We start from the raw sequence: 15,838 nt of genomic DNA, 5'->3' as shown, positions 1-15,838 counted from the left end.
CCTGGATGACCTGGGGGGCAGGACACTCCCCTCTAATAGGTGGTCACTTGGACGCCTTGGTGATGGCAACAGCGCCTTCTAATTTAAGTCACCACGTTGACTTCAGGAACTCTACTGCTTCCATTTTGCCAAATCACCACTTGAAGCCTCCTCCCAAATCAAAATTAAGCCCAAATTAAACTGAAGCCTGCCTGCCTCCCTATTCCCTACACGCTGTCTAAAGGATTCCTAATCACTGCCCCCTTCCTCTTTCATTAACTAATTGGCTTCCTCAATATTGGCTCTTTATGGAATGAGTAGCAGATTACTGTGCCACTCAGGCAATGGCTTTGGGCCACGGAACGTCAGGGTCTGCAGTCACCCCTTTCCTGGGCCCACTGTTCCTTCATAAGCCAGATGTGCGCCTCCCCGTGCACTTAGTTCATTCCTTTATCTGAGTGGGAACAGAAGCCTCAATCCTTTCGTAACTCATCCTCAGTTTCATGGAACCGTCTCCTTACGTTCCCTTCTGATTCAGCCCTTCATGGCAATAAAACCCCCTTTTATATACAGATAAAGTAAAAGCGGTTCTAAAGAAACAAGGCACAAAGAGCAGCGCGTGGGGAACACAGTGGCTTTTTCAAACCCTGGGAAAAGCAGACTGGGCGCCGCCTTTTATGCTATGTCCAGTAGAGCTGGGAATGTGGATCGCCTCGCCGATGTTGATAAAGTTGACCCTACAACTTCATACAACCTCAATTTGAAATCCTGGACATTATCCCCATGATCTCCAACCCCAGGATGAAAATATAACTTATGAAAAACCCAGAACTATCTTCAAGCCTTGGCCATACTCAAAATTATCTATTACGAAAAAACAACAACAACAACAACAATTTCCATTCACAGCTCTAGCACTAAGTAAAGTAATCTCAGTGTTTGCAACTTTTTGGAACACAGCAAGTTAGTCTGATCGCCGATGTGAAACACCCATGCTTTCTGTGACCAATCCAATATCAACAAAGCATAATTAAAACCACAATATCTCTTAGTGATACTATAAAAACATCCCCAATGCTTGTAGTTGACACATACAATACTGTTAATACATGACCTATTCAACATAACCCGTAATATCATAATGAAAGTCATCATTAATCTTATATTATTTTTAAATTGTCAGTGCTTGAACCGAGGATCAGAGCCCTGCTCTGTAACATGAAATAGAAACTTCAACACACTTTACATAGATTCCAATTTCACCTATCGCCTGTTACAACCTTAGTAAAACAATATGCGCAAACGAAAAAAATATGATCACATAGAAATAATGTGCCTTTGGTAAGTTTGGGTCATCTTCCCATTAAAAAAAATGACTGTACTTCATCAAATCTCAAATCACTTCAGCCTGATGTTGCGATTTAAAAATATGGTAACCAATTTTTATTTTAATAAATGACAACTCATCATCAAGCGAGCCAGTCAACATCATAGACTTTTTTTTTTAACATTAGCAGGTTAGAAGGAAAATGGACACAGGGTGAATAATTATATAATGACAGATAATGTCTACAGATCCTGCAAATGAGTACTTGGCTGCCATGGGCCTCTGTTTTGCTTTCATCACAACTGTTAGGAATTTGTATTTCTAAAAAGGGATTAGACTGCTTTATGCTCAGATCCATTTGCCTTAAAAATTATGATTTTCAGAAGAAAAGAATTTTTAATCAAGTTCTCCAAAATTCAGTTTGATGGATACATTTTACAATACTACAATTGCCTTTTCAAGTTTATAGGGATTCAGTGTATACTGTAATTAGTTGCTTTCTTACAGGCCGCCTCTCAAATTACGCATTTCAACATAACGGAAGTCCATTTAATTAACTGCTCCTAATGTTCATACAGACCCCTGAATCACTACACTTCACCTCTAGTGGAAGCTAAATTTTAAGGAAAATTTATCTTCCTTTCAGGATTTCTAAAATCAAAAGAGAAAGCACGGTAGGTGTGATGTTAAATAAAGCTAGAGAATTCTTTGAAAAAATATCAAGCTGTCTTACAAAAGTTCTTCTACTACGAAGACAGAAAACTAAGGAAGAAAAAGATAATTGTATGGGAAAAACAAACAAACAAACAAACCCTTACTTACCAGGTGTGAAGTTGTATCGAGCTGAAAATCCCATAGATTCCAGCTCTCCATCAGCAAAAAATTTAATCCATAGAAATCTTCCACTGGATTTTATTACAGGTGGATTTTGTTGCCCACAAAAACGTCCAATTATTGGAGAAAATCCGAAAGGTCCATCTCGAACTTCAATATGATCAAATTTGCACTCCCAAGACGGCTCAATAGAGTACTTTTCATCAAAGTAAAGTTCAATGCACTGTCTTGGGGCGGCTGAAACAAAGAAAGAGTATTTCTAGAAGGCCATTTTTAAATCTTAATTTGATTTCTGTAATTCTACTTCTGATTTTATCTGTAAATCTCCTATCAAACTTTGAGCTTGACATGCATCCAAGCACAACTCAAGTCTGTTACACTTAGCTTTCCAAGGGATAGCATTTCCATAAGAATGTTTCAGGGATGCTTCTTAAAATTGACCATGTTGCACAAAATATTATTCAGACACAAAATGACCATTTTGATACCTAACACAGACCTAATAATCACCGTGTGTTTTTGTGAAAGACCACTACCATCAGGTTTAGTAAGTAGAAAGACATCTTTCTGTCACTTTTCCCATATTTTCTGAAGTATCCAGGTTTAAGGTCAAAAACCATGTAAGAATTGTTTAGCACAGAGTTATCCAAACATTCGGAAAGTCCCAGTGAGATGCCTTCATGAGACCCAAGTGCATACGCAAAGATATTAAGAGTAGTATTTCTAGAACGCAAGTCTTACCATGGCATCCTCAGGTTTAAACTTAGTCATCAACTCTGTCGGCTACAAGAAAAGGACCAATGCACTTGACGTGCAGGACCGTTATGGGTCTTACACCTCACACCTGCAGGGTCTCTCCACGCCATACACAGCCCAAGCTGAGGCCGCCCAAGGCACACGGCGTTCTCTGAGTAAGGCAGCAAGCTCTTTCAGACTTTCATGTATTTTACCACTTTCTGGAGTATCTGTCTCCAATTTTGCCAACTCCTGTTTGTGTGGGAAAATCTCACTTAAAAGAATCACCTCTCTCAAACTACTCACTAAAGACAAAAATCGATTCACCTTCCAATATCAGCACTTAGCACAATACTTACTTATCATGAGGATTTCTCAAAAAAAAAAAATCTCTGTTGGGTGAAGAGTAAATAAGCTCATCATCATAACCGTTTTTACAGCTCTCTTAGGAAGAGCCTCAGAAGGCCAATGGCTCTCTCAACCTCCCCATGAATGAATTTGCCAGCGCCCTTCCATTCCTCCTTTGTCATGGGCAAAACATCTCAAAATCCTGGCATTCCAGACTGATATTCAGCTAGGATACTCCAGAATTAGCCATAACCATTGCCGAAATATCCACACATATTTATCCTAGTTAGTAAACAGCTGTTGCCTTGGGTCCTTTGAGTGTGTCCCTGCCATGTGGCCGTCTCCAGGGAACAACACCCTCCAGAAACTTCAAAGTTAGGACCTGGCACACCAAGCCCTGATCCCCACGTGGCCAGTCATCAATCCTAATGACTGCTGTCCACACCACACCAGTTCTTAAATATGTATTGAATATCACCCTTGATGGCTTTAAAATTAAAGCCTTTCATGCATGGATGTCAAAAACTTATAGAGAATTGAGATACGCGATGACTTGGAAATGAGAGACTTACAGAATAAAATACAACCCCCATGATCCCCAGGGATAAAACTGAAGCTCATTTGGTTAAAGGTCAGTCCACGTTACAAGACTGCTTTAGGGATTATTTTTAATCTCTACAAATGTTTATGAGTCTTTGGACATCGAAAAGAGACATTTACTACTCTTACCAGCAAAACCAGGAATGATTTCACAAAGGGCATATTCTAATGCATATTCACAAAGGGCAATAAACATCGTTTTACCTAATGATAGACTTGATGAAGTTTCAATGGTTCTTTAAAAATCTACAAATTGGAAAATATCCTAAGACATTACTTGGAAAACTATGTTTTTTTCCATTTAAGGTTATTAGTCCAATAGCAAAAAGGCAAAGTCTTAAGAAACTGGACCTACATATGTACTAGCATTCAGTATAACATTGTACATATGACCATCTAATAGAATGTGCCTGCTTGTTTATTTCCTCTTGGGAAGCCAGTATGATAAGTTTTAGAAGGAAATGAACTATTTCAGAATGTAAAATATTTGTTCTAGATGTGAATAATGTATGGCTAGGGAACGGTAAAACAAAGAGAACAGCGCTGTGCTGATCTACTTAATAAAACTCTATTGATCAACATACATGCATCTATTTTTCCCTATTAGGAAATACATGGTCATGGAACATGAATTCACTTATATGTGCCTTCATTTTCATCATCATTTAAGTTCCATCCAGTGTGGGTGAACAGACCTCCCAAAATTCCTTCAGGACACATACTGTCGTTAACGGCTTTTGGTAGGCAATGCTGTATGTGGGCAGTTCTGGACACTTCATTTTCCTTCGGTCCGGCATGTAGTAGTTAACTACACACACTCATATACGAAGTTCCACTAGCTGAATTTTAGAAGGCAGTAAAATAATGTTTTAAAAATAAGACGTCTTAGGGGCACCTGGGTGGTTCAGTCAGCTAAGTGTCCGAATCTTGATATCAGCTCAGGTCTTGATCTCAGGGTCCTGAGTTCAAGCCCTGCATTGGGCTCCGCACTGGGCATGGAGCCTACTTATAAGTAAATAAATAAACAGACAAATCACTCAATAAATAGTATGTTGTTGTAGTTAAAAACAAGTGATTATAGTGCACGTAAGCCGCTGGAAGCTAAGTCCACCTCCCTACACTTACATTTTCTTTCCCTTCAAATCTCTCGATTCATAGCTGCCTTTCTCTGCAGCATCTTCTGTAAGTCATCTGGTACGTAAATCTGAGGTACCTTTTTGAGAAGTCTTACCGTGTCTTTGGACACACAGAAAACTCTGGGCGCTTTCACCTGAACAAGGGTACAGAATATTGCCTCTGATTTGAGGGGATTTTAGGACAACCTGAATCCACGGAAGGAGTCTTCCTTTCCGCGACTGGGACTCTGCCCGTGTTTATCAGAACCTTGCCTTACCTCAAGAAGCTTAACTGATAGTTTAGCCCCTTCTTGTACTTTCAATTTACCTTTTCCTACAGAACAGGCTATTCTTTTCAGAATTAAATGTGGCAACTGGCCCCCGCCGAAAGAAGACGACAAAGACAAAGAAAGTAACTGCCTTTCCACTATGGGTCCATCAACACCCACCCACCCCCACAGCTCCGGGGTGCCAGCTCCCACTCCCACTGGGGCAATGAGTGCACACTCCCTAAAGTTACTAGCAGCTTCTCAGCGGCCTCATGCAATGTTTGCTTTTACCTCATTTTCGTTTGCTCTAACAACTGGCACTGGGCTCCTCCCTTCTGCCTAAAATGTCACCCGCACTAAGTACTGGGGCATTTTGTACGTGGTCTCCAGTCCATCTCCCTGGCTTGTCCTTCACAGGCCCGTTATCCTTCCCATCACGCTCCAGCCCCTTACATGCTGTTTTTTCAGAACTCTTCTCTATCTTCTTTCTGCTCTTTCTAGACCAGTGCTCAGTCCACTGGCACCCCAATGGAGAGCTATCGCAATCTAATGATACCTGCAGCTCCGTCAAAGACCGCTTAAACCAGAGTTCTTGGGGACAGACCCAGGCATCTGTATTTTCTGCAAGATGTTAAAAAATAGTGCTCCAAATGCTCTCTCTGGATAATTTTATTCATTCTAAGAGCCTCAACAACAATCTATATTTATGACCTATAAATTATCTATTTTCAGCACAGAGCTCTCCAGTAAGCTGAAGACTCGTATATCCAATTTCTTTATGAGGCATCTCCATAAACACCAAAACGGAGCTCATTATTTCTCCCGTAAGCCCTCTCTATCCACCCATACTCTCTACCTGGCGTGGCGATTCCATCTATATGTCCCCAAGCCAAAGCCTGCGGAACAGTCTTGGGATTTCCTATCTCCCATCCCTACACCCAGCCACTCATGTCGCAGTTTCCGAAACACCTCTCACTTCTTCAGTTGACGCCACAGCCAATGTCCCTTGTGCAGGTCAGGCTTTTCCTACGTGATCTTCACAATCATCTCTGCTTGCTTCTTCTCCTTCAGTTACTCCAACAAAATATCGGATTATTTCTCCACTTAATTTATTTCAGTGACATCCCATTGTCTAGAACATAAAGTTCAGACTTTCATGGGTAGAGCAGATGGATTGTACCAAGGTTCTCCTTTCTCTGAGACTCTCTGCCTCTTGGGCCCTCTTCACTGTTCCTCTCGTCACCCTATGCAGAAGCCCACAGGATGCTACCTGCGGGTCCCCTTCACACCACATCTCTGCACTTCTGCAGATGCTGTATTGAGAATTATCTCCTGCGAGTTATACAAAGGGGAGCATAAGTATCTGCTCCTCCTTCGAGCCTCATCTTCCTTCTACTATTCTAAGCACTGCTCATTTGGGGGCCCCGTTAGAATTTTTACTGGAAGAGGCATGGTCCCCAGACCGTATTATAAGCCTGACAAGTAAGTACCATGGTTGTTTTGTTAAAAGCTCTCTAAACTGTGCCTGGAAGAGTGGTCGTTTCTTAGTAGTTGTTCAAAAAATATGTGTTAAGGGGCGCCTGGGTGGCTTAGTCGGTTAAGCGTCCGACTTTCGCTTAGGTCATGATCTCGCGGTTCGTGGGTTCGAGCCCCGCGTCAGGCTCTGTGCTGACTGCCAGCTCAGAGCCTGGAGCCTGTTTCAGTCTGTGACTCCCTCTCTCTCTGACCCTCCCCTGCTCACGCTGTCTCTCTCTGTCTCCTAGAAATAAATAAAACATTAAAAAAATTTAAAAAAAAAATATGTGTTAAATAAATGCATGGGTGGAAAGGAATGGCTAGTAGGGAGGACTTCAAAAAGGGAGCAGAAGTATGACTAATAGTAACAGGGCTCTATCCACTTCCCAACTTTAAGGTTTGTCCTTGACATAACTAGGAATGAATGTAAATATGTGCCTGAGATTAAAATAAAATGCTGGCAAAGCTTTTTAATTCTAAATAATAGTAACCACGAAAGCACAATTAATATGCAAAAATATGCCTCTGAATGAACCCTTTAAGTGAGAGTAGTTGATGTTATTCTTTTTAATAATCCGAAGTTTTAAAATACGGTTTCTTCAAAACACAAATTATGTGATTGAAGCCAGACATGTAACCTCTCTTTAGCCTGTTTCCTTGTCTATAAAATGAGGACAACAACAACAAAAGCCTACTTCCTTCGAATAAATGTTTTACTCTATGATAAGGTCTTGGAAAGCTTTATATACATAGATATGCATACATACTCATAGACGTACGATAGATAAGTAATATTAACTTGGGAGAGAAGACAACTAAGTCGAACCCAGAATTTCCATATCTCAATTTCCTTTTCTATCAATCATCGGAGGAATAAAACTGCCAGAGCTCAGACTTCTCGGTTTTATTCTTTCACTATCAGAGCTTCCTGGCCTTCCTTCTTCTCGAAGCGCACTGCATCTTTGCTGAAAGTTCAACCTCTACCACAAAGAAGAGAAAGGCAATATCCTTAGTTTAAAAGTTATAAAAAGATAAAAGAATCCTTTCTAGATAGAAGTTCTTGCAATCAGTTGAACAGAAAGCCTTTTCTTTGAAAGACTCTACCAAATGAGCCTGCCCTTCGTGTAGAAGCAGATATTGAACATATGCTGTCTTTCTCATTAAGGGAGCTCCATAGGTCTGTGCCCGTGTGGGTGGGGGGCGGGGAAGGGTTGCAGGTTTGGGGCTATTAGGTATTCACACTTGCAATATTGAAATCTTCATCACTAGATGAAACGATCATTTATTCTAGAAAGCTGTACTTAATCGAGTGGTGTCTACAAGGATAATGGAAATTGGAAATGTTTGAAGAGAAATGAATCTCTTTTTCAGCACTATTTATCTTTTGAGTCAGGAAAGAAAATGATGAAAGGAAGCATCATCCTCTGGAATCCTGACTTTGGCATTAAAGTATGATAATGTCACCTGTTAGCACAAATGAAGGGAACTATCATTCAGATTGTTTGGGACCATGAGTACAGATGTATTTTTGACATAAATATGTATTTTGGTACTTTATCAAAGAAAAAAATAGCAACCGTGTAGGTTATTCTAATAGCTGTTAACCAATAAAATGCTAGTTTCCAGAACTGTTATACATCAGGTATTATTATGTCAACTGTGCATCCGTTTCATAAATTTAGAACTCTGGATCAATTAGATCAACTGCAACATAGACTGCTATTGATTCCCTTTCATTTGCCAGGCTTTACTCATCTTAACCCATTACTAATAATTTCAATAATTATCTTGATACCACATTTTACAGTTATTTGATTCATTAGGAGATACGCAGGTGCATGGTCTGCAAAACCAATCTTTGTGAGGGCTAGAGGCATTCTGTCCACCCACAGCATAGAGCTGGCCAGGTTTGGCTTGGAGTTCTCCCAAGCTCTGGATCTTTCCCCCCCTTACCTTCTATGATGTAGATGCACTCTCGGTCAGGGGGGTACTTGCTGGGGTAGTTGGGAGAGGTAAAAATCCCTCCCTCTGCATGTTTTGTCCAAGTCCCACACTGCACTGACTTCTGAGTTTCTGAGGCGGTTTGCTTTTCTGTAAAAAATGAAAACAAGAGCCATCATCCAATTTTCTATACGACTGAAAATAGAGAGGACATTCTTATAATATCCATTAGTAAATTACTTTTGAAATGTTGTCTTAGTCAAAATCAATCAATTATACACACTATAAAATGTTCGGATATTCTGGAATATTAAGAACACGGGAAAAATAGGGAAACATAAATAGTTAGAGGTCTTCCACTGCATTTTCCCCAAAGAAACACACCTGTTCCTTTCTTGGTTGCGCCAGACAAATGGAAGATGATTAAACTTGCTACAACTGAAACAGAAAAGAAGAATCAGAAAGAGATCACATTAATACACACTGAGATGATCACATTCTATAACAGCAGAAAGCTAAAATAATATCAGAGCCGATTCACGGTATTATTGTTAACTGTTCCAAGCTAACTGAGAACAGGCGAAAACTGGTTACAAATGTGCAAGTCAGGAAAATTTAGGAATCCCTTCCGGGAAGTCATGCAAATTAAGAACGGCGGAGTCCTGAACTGCGAAGGAGCACCTCAAGTCTTCAGAGGGGATACTGTAACCTGCTAATGTCACATTACAGTAGGACATCAGGACCCACATTGTGTCCAAAATGCCCTTCTGGAATGAATTTCCTAGCGTCTCTGAAGGAAGAGTGTAAACCAGGTGAAAGGCTAAAAGTCAAACAATGAGGCCAAGAGGGACAGAAAAACAGTGCCTCTGTTGTTGTATTTCAGAAAATAAATACTTAGGCAGAGCTCATGGCAGGTGGAGGAGGGGCACAGGAGAAACAGACCAGTGTGGACTGGAGGCATTAGGCAGCATTATGAAACCGTTTCATAGAAAAAGGGACTGTGCCACCAGTAACCCCTGTCCTCAGCAGCCCCGAAGCTATGAAATTAGTTTCCTCTAACCTTAACTTTCACTGAATATTTAGTAGTATCCAGAAATCGATTCTCACTTTGAGAAAGGGGGTTTCTAGAAGCATTTTACTGAGCCCATCTTTCGGTATCAAAGAGTACATCTGCAAAGGACTACTGCAACCTGAACTTCGTTGTACTTGCATTTCTTGATTTACTCAACATTTTTATAAAACCTGAAACCAGAAAAGGAATACGACAATCTGGTCCTCAGGATGTCTGGGTTTTCCTCTTCTACTTCAGCGTTGTTATTTATTTTGTTGCCCAATTCCCTAAAAGCTCTACGTTCCATTAGGTGTATAATCCCACCTCCACTTAACAATGAATTCGGGGAAGGGAGAGTATAATTCCCAATGTTTTCCTAAACTGAAGCACGCCTGCAGGAGCTTACAAATGTACGTTTTAAGATTAGATTATTATTCCAAGAAAAACATGAAGGCCTTTTTCTCAGTATCTGAGAAAGTACATCCATTATTTTACTTTGTACTTCTGCCTGATGATCTTTGGGAGCCAAACATTAGTTGCTGTTGTCTGCGTTTAAACAGAAAAACAAAAAATCCTCTCATTTCATCTTGCCCTGAGTCTATGCACACACAGACCCGCAGGTGCACGGCCATCAATATCAGGATGTGTGTCTTTACTTTGCTTTCCCTGTGTCGGCGGCATCACACGGTGGACTAAGTACCAGGAATAACACGTCCCCAAAGCCGGGCTTCTAACTGCGTGGCACAGGATCCTTGCTTTTGAACCCCAAATTCCCACCGCACGGTGTTCTTGTACCGCCTTTCACTCCAGGACTTCTGAAGCCATTTTCCGCTCTACGGCTCGCGCGGCCACCGCACAGCCGGGACGCGGCGGAGCGGTGGGGCCGCGGGAGTCGAGGCTGGCACCCCGCCGGCCCGCAGACGCTGCGTTCAGGCGCCCCCCGAACTCCCTCCTGGAGTGGAGACGTGGGCCCGCGGAGCCGCACCGGCGCCGGAGCGGGGGCGATGCCTCGCACCCCGCGAACGGCCCCGCGCGCTGCCTCCCGGCTCCTGCGCCCGCACCGGCCCCGCACGTGCTCGCCTCGCCCCCGGGACGTCCCCGCAGCCCCCGAGGCTGCTCTGCCCCCGCGGAGCCCGGGCCCCGGCGCAGCGGCCCGCGTGCTAAGCCGGAAAGTTTACAGGTGCCCGGACTGGCGGGGACGGCGGCCCGGCCGGAGCGCGGCGGCCCCGCGTCTGCTGCGCGCTCGGCCACGCGCTCGGAGGGCGGGAGGGGCGCCCGCCAGGGGCCCGCGCGGCCGGAGAGCTACTCACGGTGCAACAAACTGCGTCCATGGATCATGTCTGTGCCTTACACCAGAGGCGCCGGTCTCCACTAATTCCATTTAGAGCCGGGAAGACTTCCAGGGGTCGGGAGGGGACGGAGTCGGGGGGCTTTCAACGTGCAAAGCGAGAACCAAACGAAGGGGCGGAGGGGGGGGGGAGAGAAGGGAGGGGAGAGAGATCCGAGCCCCCGCACAGCAGCCAGAGCCGGATTCCGGCGTCCTCCGCCCCGGGCTCGCTCCCGCTCGCTCCCTCGGCGCCGCGAAGCCGGCAGCCCCGCCGTGGCGCGCGCATCACACCCGGGCGCCGGCCGCCGCCATCAGCTGGGCCGGCGGCAGCAGCCTCCTCCCGCGCATCACCGCCGCCGCCGCAGCTGTCGGGAGGGCGCGCGGGCGGCGGGCGCGGGGCGAGCCCGGGGCGCCCGGAGCGGGAGCGGGGCCGGGGCCGGGCGGCGGGCGCGGCGAGGCGGGGGCCGGTCCACACCGACGGCAGCGACGGGGCGGGCGGCGGCGGCGGCGGCTGGGGCGCGCTCAGTCCCCGGCCTCATACACCGCGAGCAGCGGGTCGGAGCGAGCTCTCCGCGTCGGGGTCCAGCGGCAGCCTTCGTCTCCCCGGCCCTGGGGGACCTTCCGCTGAGGCATTGAAGGCGGGAGGAAGGGGTCCGTCATCGGCTCGCAGGGCTCCGCGCCACCTCTGCGATCTTGCGGAGAGACGAGCGGGCGGGTGGGCGTCTGGGAGGAGGGCGTGAGGGTGGCGGAGGGGAACGGGGGTGGCCGAGGGGGGCGGGGAAGGCAGGGAGGGCGGGGGGAGGGGAGGAGCAGGAAGATGGCAGAGTTACCAAGTGGGCGCCTGAGTCACAGCCTTGGGCTGCGCGACCCTCCGCGGAGCCCGGCGCCGGGGCCGAGCGGGGCGGCTGCGCGCGGCCGGCGCCCCCCGGGCTGGTGCGCGGCGGAATGGGGCGGCGGCGGCGGCGGCAAGGACATCACACCCGCTCGGATCCCGGGGGGGAGGGGCGGGGGAGGGGGGGGAGCGCCCGGCTGCGAGCCGCGGGGGCCCGGAGGGGGCCGGCACATCCCGAGCTGGATCCCGAGGCCCGAAGAGGGGCGAGCCGGGGGGAGGGGCGCCCGCGGGAAAATTCCCTTTGGGGTTCGGTTTTCACTTTGCACGGGCTGGAAGTCGCGGCTGGGGTGTCTCCCGCCCGTTACACCGCATCTGCCTAGAGCAAGCGGGTTCTCCCTCTTAGCGGGGTCGGGGGGAGGCGTTCGCCGTTCGCTGCGCTCTCGCGCGGGGAGAGCGCGCAGGGAGGGGCGCGCCGCAGGCGAAGGCGGCAGTAAAAGTTTCGCGGTTAACCGCCTGGCCTGACGTGGAGGTCGCCCCAGCGCACGGCAGCTGCGAAGACGCCTTCCTCTCCCCCGAGAGGTGTAAAATCCCCAAGGCCAACGCAGAACACCTCCTACCCGCCGCCAGCCGCACAGATGCGCGCGCGCGGCGCCTTAAACTCAAGAAGGGGAAGAAAAGAGTTGCTGGGGAAACAGCCCCGGGAAAGCCCCAGCTAGTAAAATGCGCATAAATGAATAAGAAGGAACAGTACCCAGCGGGTGGCCCCGCGGAGGCCAGGGGCGCGCGGGAGGCGGGGGAGGGGGTCCCTCCCCAGCCGCCGCAGCACCACCTCCTCCCCGCCGGCCGCGTCCCGCCCTCCCCCGGCCGCTGCGGACTGTCCGCGCCACCGCGGCCGCCGGCCGGACCCCCAGGCCACCGCGAGGCCGGCCACCACCCGCCTCGGCGGTCCCAGACCTCGGGCGCCCCCCCCCCTCCCCAGGGCGGCCCGGGGCCCCGGCTGGGGCTGATGGTGAGGGGTGGGGAGACGGGGTAGGAAGGACCCCGGGGGCGGACGGCGGGGAGGCGGGGAGACGCGAAGGCTGGGGTCACCTCAGAAGGCCTGGGGGAGCCGAGCGGGCCGGGAGGGAGGGAGGGGGCGGGAGAGCGCCGGCGCAGGGCTGCGGCCGCCGCGGGGCTCTGGGCCCGGCCTCCCGCTCGCGGCACCTGCTGCTGCTGCTGCGGCCGCGGACGCCCACGTGGGGGCGCGCGTGCGGGCGGCGGGGCCGCGAGGGGCGGTGACCGGAGGGACAGCGAGGCGACCCCGCGCCGGGTGGGGAGGGGGCGCCCAGAGCCCAGACGCAACCTCCAGACACCGTGCAGCGAGCTTTCGGTCTCTGGATTCCAGGCAAAGTCCTTGACGTGGGTAAAAGTGGGTAGAAGGAGTGTGTGTGTGTGTGTGTCTGTGTGTGTGTGTCTGTGTCTTGTGTGTGTGTGTGTGTGCGTGCGCGCGCGCGCGCGTGTCCATCCATTTAATGAACGGTGGGCAGCCGGGGCAGGAGGGAACGGAGACCTAGAGAGACGGACAGACCGACCGACAGACTGCGCGCCCGCAGGTACCCAAGTCGGCCGGACTCGGCGGCGGCGCGGGGGGGAGAGGCTAGGAGCTCCGGAAAGAGCGGGTGCGCGGGCGGACGGGGCGCCGGGAGGAGCCCCCCCCCCCCGGCCCGGAGTGTACCTGGCCACGTGCGTACCTGTGAAGGGGCGCAGGGCGAAGTAGGAAGAAGGTCCCGCGGGAGTCACGGACTCGGGAGTGATCGTGGGGCTGCGCGGGGGTTGGGGGGCGGGTGGGAGCGGAGCTGAGGAAGAAGCGCCCCAACTGCAAAGCCGCACGAGCCACCCGAGCGGGGCCAGCAGCTGCTTAGAGCCGCCAGCAGGCTTGCGGATAAAATGACAAATGTTCAGGGCCCGGCGCGTGCGTGAAAAGTGGTCACCACCGCACGTGGACAGCAGAACGTTGAAGCCTTTCAGACGGGATGGTGATCATGTTTTGCATCCAGAAAATATATCTTCTTTAGGAAAATGATAAAGCAATTCCGTGAAACAGTAACACCGTTGAAAACATATTTTCAGGGACATCACCCCATTTCTCAGTTGCCATTTGAAGACGGAGGACAGAAACGGTCTTTGCTAAATGCATCCACTCAGGTATGTCTGACATGTTTCGTCCTCTTTGCCCAAGTTGATTACTGGGCCAAGGAAGTGACCCCCGAAATTTTGCTAGACAAGTGATTCTTGCAGGAAATTCAGGAAGGAAATCCCAGAAGAAAGTGAGGGGGAGTCCGTGAGAGGGGGCAGAGATCCAAACTTTTTATAACTTTCCTCATTCTTCCCCTCCGCCCAACCCAGGGGCCAGTATGTCTGTGTTTAAAGTCAAATTCTCAGAAATAAGGGCCTCTTCGCCTCTCTGATTCATGAGCTTCAGTCCTCTCTAGTCTGGGGCTGAGGTCCCATGTCTGCTGAGGCCTCAGCGCTGAGGGCATGAGTGTCCTGTCCTGGCCCTGGCCCTCTGTTCACTCACCCAGAGACGGAGACGGGTTATGATGTGGCCTTTGCACCATGGCCCTGACCCTCCTGGGCGGTGGCGGCCACTTTTCCCTGAAAATTCTATTCATTTTCCTACACGGACACACAGAAATACTTTTAACTCCCCACCGCATTCTCCTCGCTTGGCAAAGGGACTTCTCACTTCTGAAAAGCACCGCCTGCTGGGTAATGTTGCTTCCCTAACATTGTCGGGGGGGGGAGACCCACAAGGTTTTTCTTTCTGAGAAGAACCCATATATGGGAACGGCTCAGCTTCTCCAAGGAAGGTCGAGCATACATATGGTCAGATTGCAAGACGTGATTCTTTTGAAAGGGAGTGGTTATAAACTGATGGCTTTATAAGTCAAATGGCCTGGCCCAGAAGAGGGTGCTTGCCACACTTTCTTCAAGGTTAGCATCCAAATAGAGGCCACAAACAGAAGGTAAGGCAGAATTCATACTTTTTGAACCCAGTGAAGACGACATTAGTTTCCTTATACCTGCAACCTGTAACAATGAATGGTTAAGAAAGATTCCCAGAACCCTTCAAAGAATTGGTATCGGACACTTGCTCTTCTGATTCAAAAGCAGGTGGCATTTGTCTGTGTCCTCATGGTTCCATATAAAAAATTATAAAGCTCCAGATCCTCCAGACTGTTCCATTAATTCATCTTCAGTATTGGCATCCTCAAGGTTGTTTCTCTATGGCTGTAACAGGTGATGTTACAAAAACAACTAAAATAGCGCTTCTGACACACTCTGTATTACATAATATTTTTTTAATTTTAAAAAAATTTTAATTTATTTCTGAGAGACAGAGAGAGAGACAGCGTGAGCAGGGGAGGGTCAGAGAGAGAGGGAGACACAGAATCTGAAACAGGCTCCAGGCTCTGAGCTAGCTGTCAGCACAGAGACTGACACAGGGCTCGAACCCACAAACCGCGAGATCATGACCTGAGCAGAAGTTGGATGCTCAACTGACTGAGCCACCCAGGCGCCCCTACATAATATTATTTTAAAGAAATTATTTTAATTTGTTTATGTAGTTACGTAAAGTAAAGTTGTTTTTCCATTTTATTAAGTCAGTGATCTATATACATCATAGCATTAATTTATCAAAAACATTTATTACTAAACAATTTGCTGCTAAATATTGAAATGCCTTTAAAAATTATCTGCCATTCTCTAACGTGAAACTGGCTTTAACCAATACTGGAAGCCATATTTCCCTTCAACAACCTGTAAATAGATCATGAGTAGAAAATCTTCATAATATATGGGGCGCCTGGGTGGCTTAGTCGGTTAAGCGTCTGACTTTTGCTTAGGTCATGATCTCGCGGTTCGTGGGTTCGAGCCCCGCGTCGGGCTCTGTGCTGACTGCCAGCTCAGAGCCTGGAGCCTAT

At 48.3% G+C, this 15,838-nt stretch overlaps 1 protein-coding gene across 9 annotated transcripts in view; it reads right to left on the bottom strand.

Annotated features, from left to right (window-relative positions):
• The window catches only part of NETO1 (neuropilin and tolloid like 1), a 127,627-nt gene extending 116,212 nt beyond the window's left edge, over positions 1-11,415 (bottom strand). For 8 of the 9 annotated variants that reach the window (XR_005529118.1, XM_039236401.1, XM_039236398.1 and 5 more), the window contains exons 1-4: positions 11,025-11,415; positions 9,048-9,101; positions 8,676-8,813; positions 2,129-2,377 (exon numbers count right to left, since the gene is read on the bottom strand). Coding sequence is in view for 8 of the 9 variants with exons in the window: in XM_039236401.1 (XP_039092332.1) it covers positions 2,129-2,377; positions 8,676-8,813; positions 9,048-9,101; positions 11,025-11,052 (469 nt within the window). In the remaining variant the exon portion in view is untranslated. Of the gene's footprint in view, positions 1-2,128; positions 2,378-8,675; positions 8,814-9,047; positions 9,102-10,370; positions 10,434-11,024 lie in introns of those variants that run through there. The other variant, XM_039236402.1, reaches the window with a different exon arrangement.
• Positions 11,416-15,838: the final 4,423 nt, after the last annotated feature.

Source organism: Hyaena hyaena, unplaced genomic scaffold (genome assembly GCF_003009895.1).
Source record: "Hyaena hyaena isolate Hyena2069 unplaced genomic scaffold, ASM300989v1 scaffold_110, whole genome shotgun sequence".
NCBI classification, from domain to species: domain Eukaryota; kingdom Metazoa; phylum Chordata; class Mammalia; order Carnivora; family Hyaenidae; genus Hyaena; species Hyaena hyaena.
The sequence above is the reverse complement of the archived record's forward strand: the minus strand, read 5'-3'. Positions and strand labels throughout refer to the sequence as shown.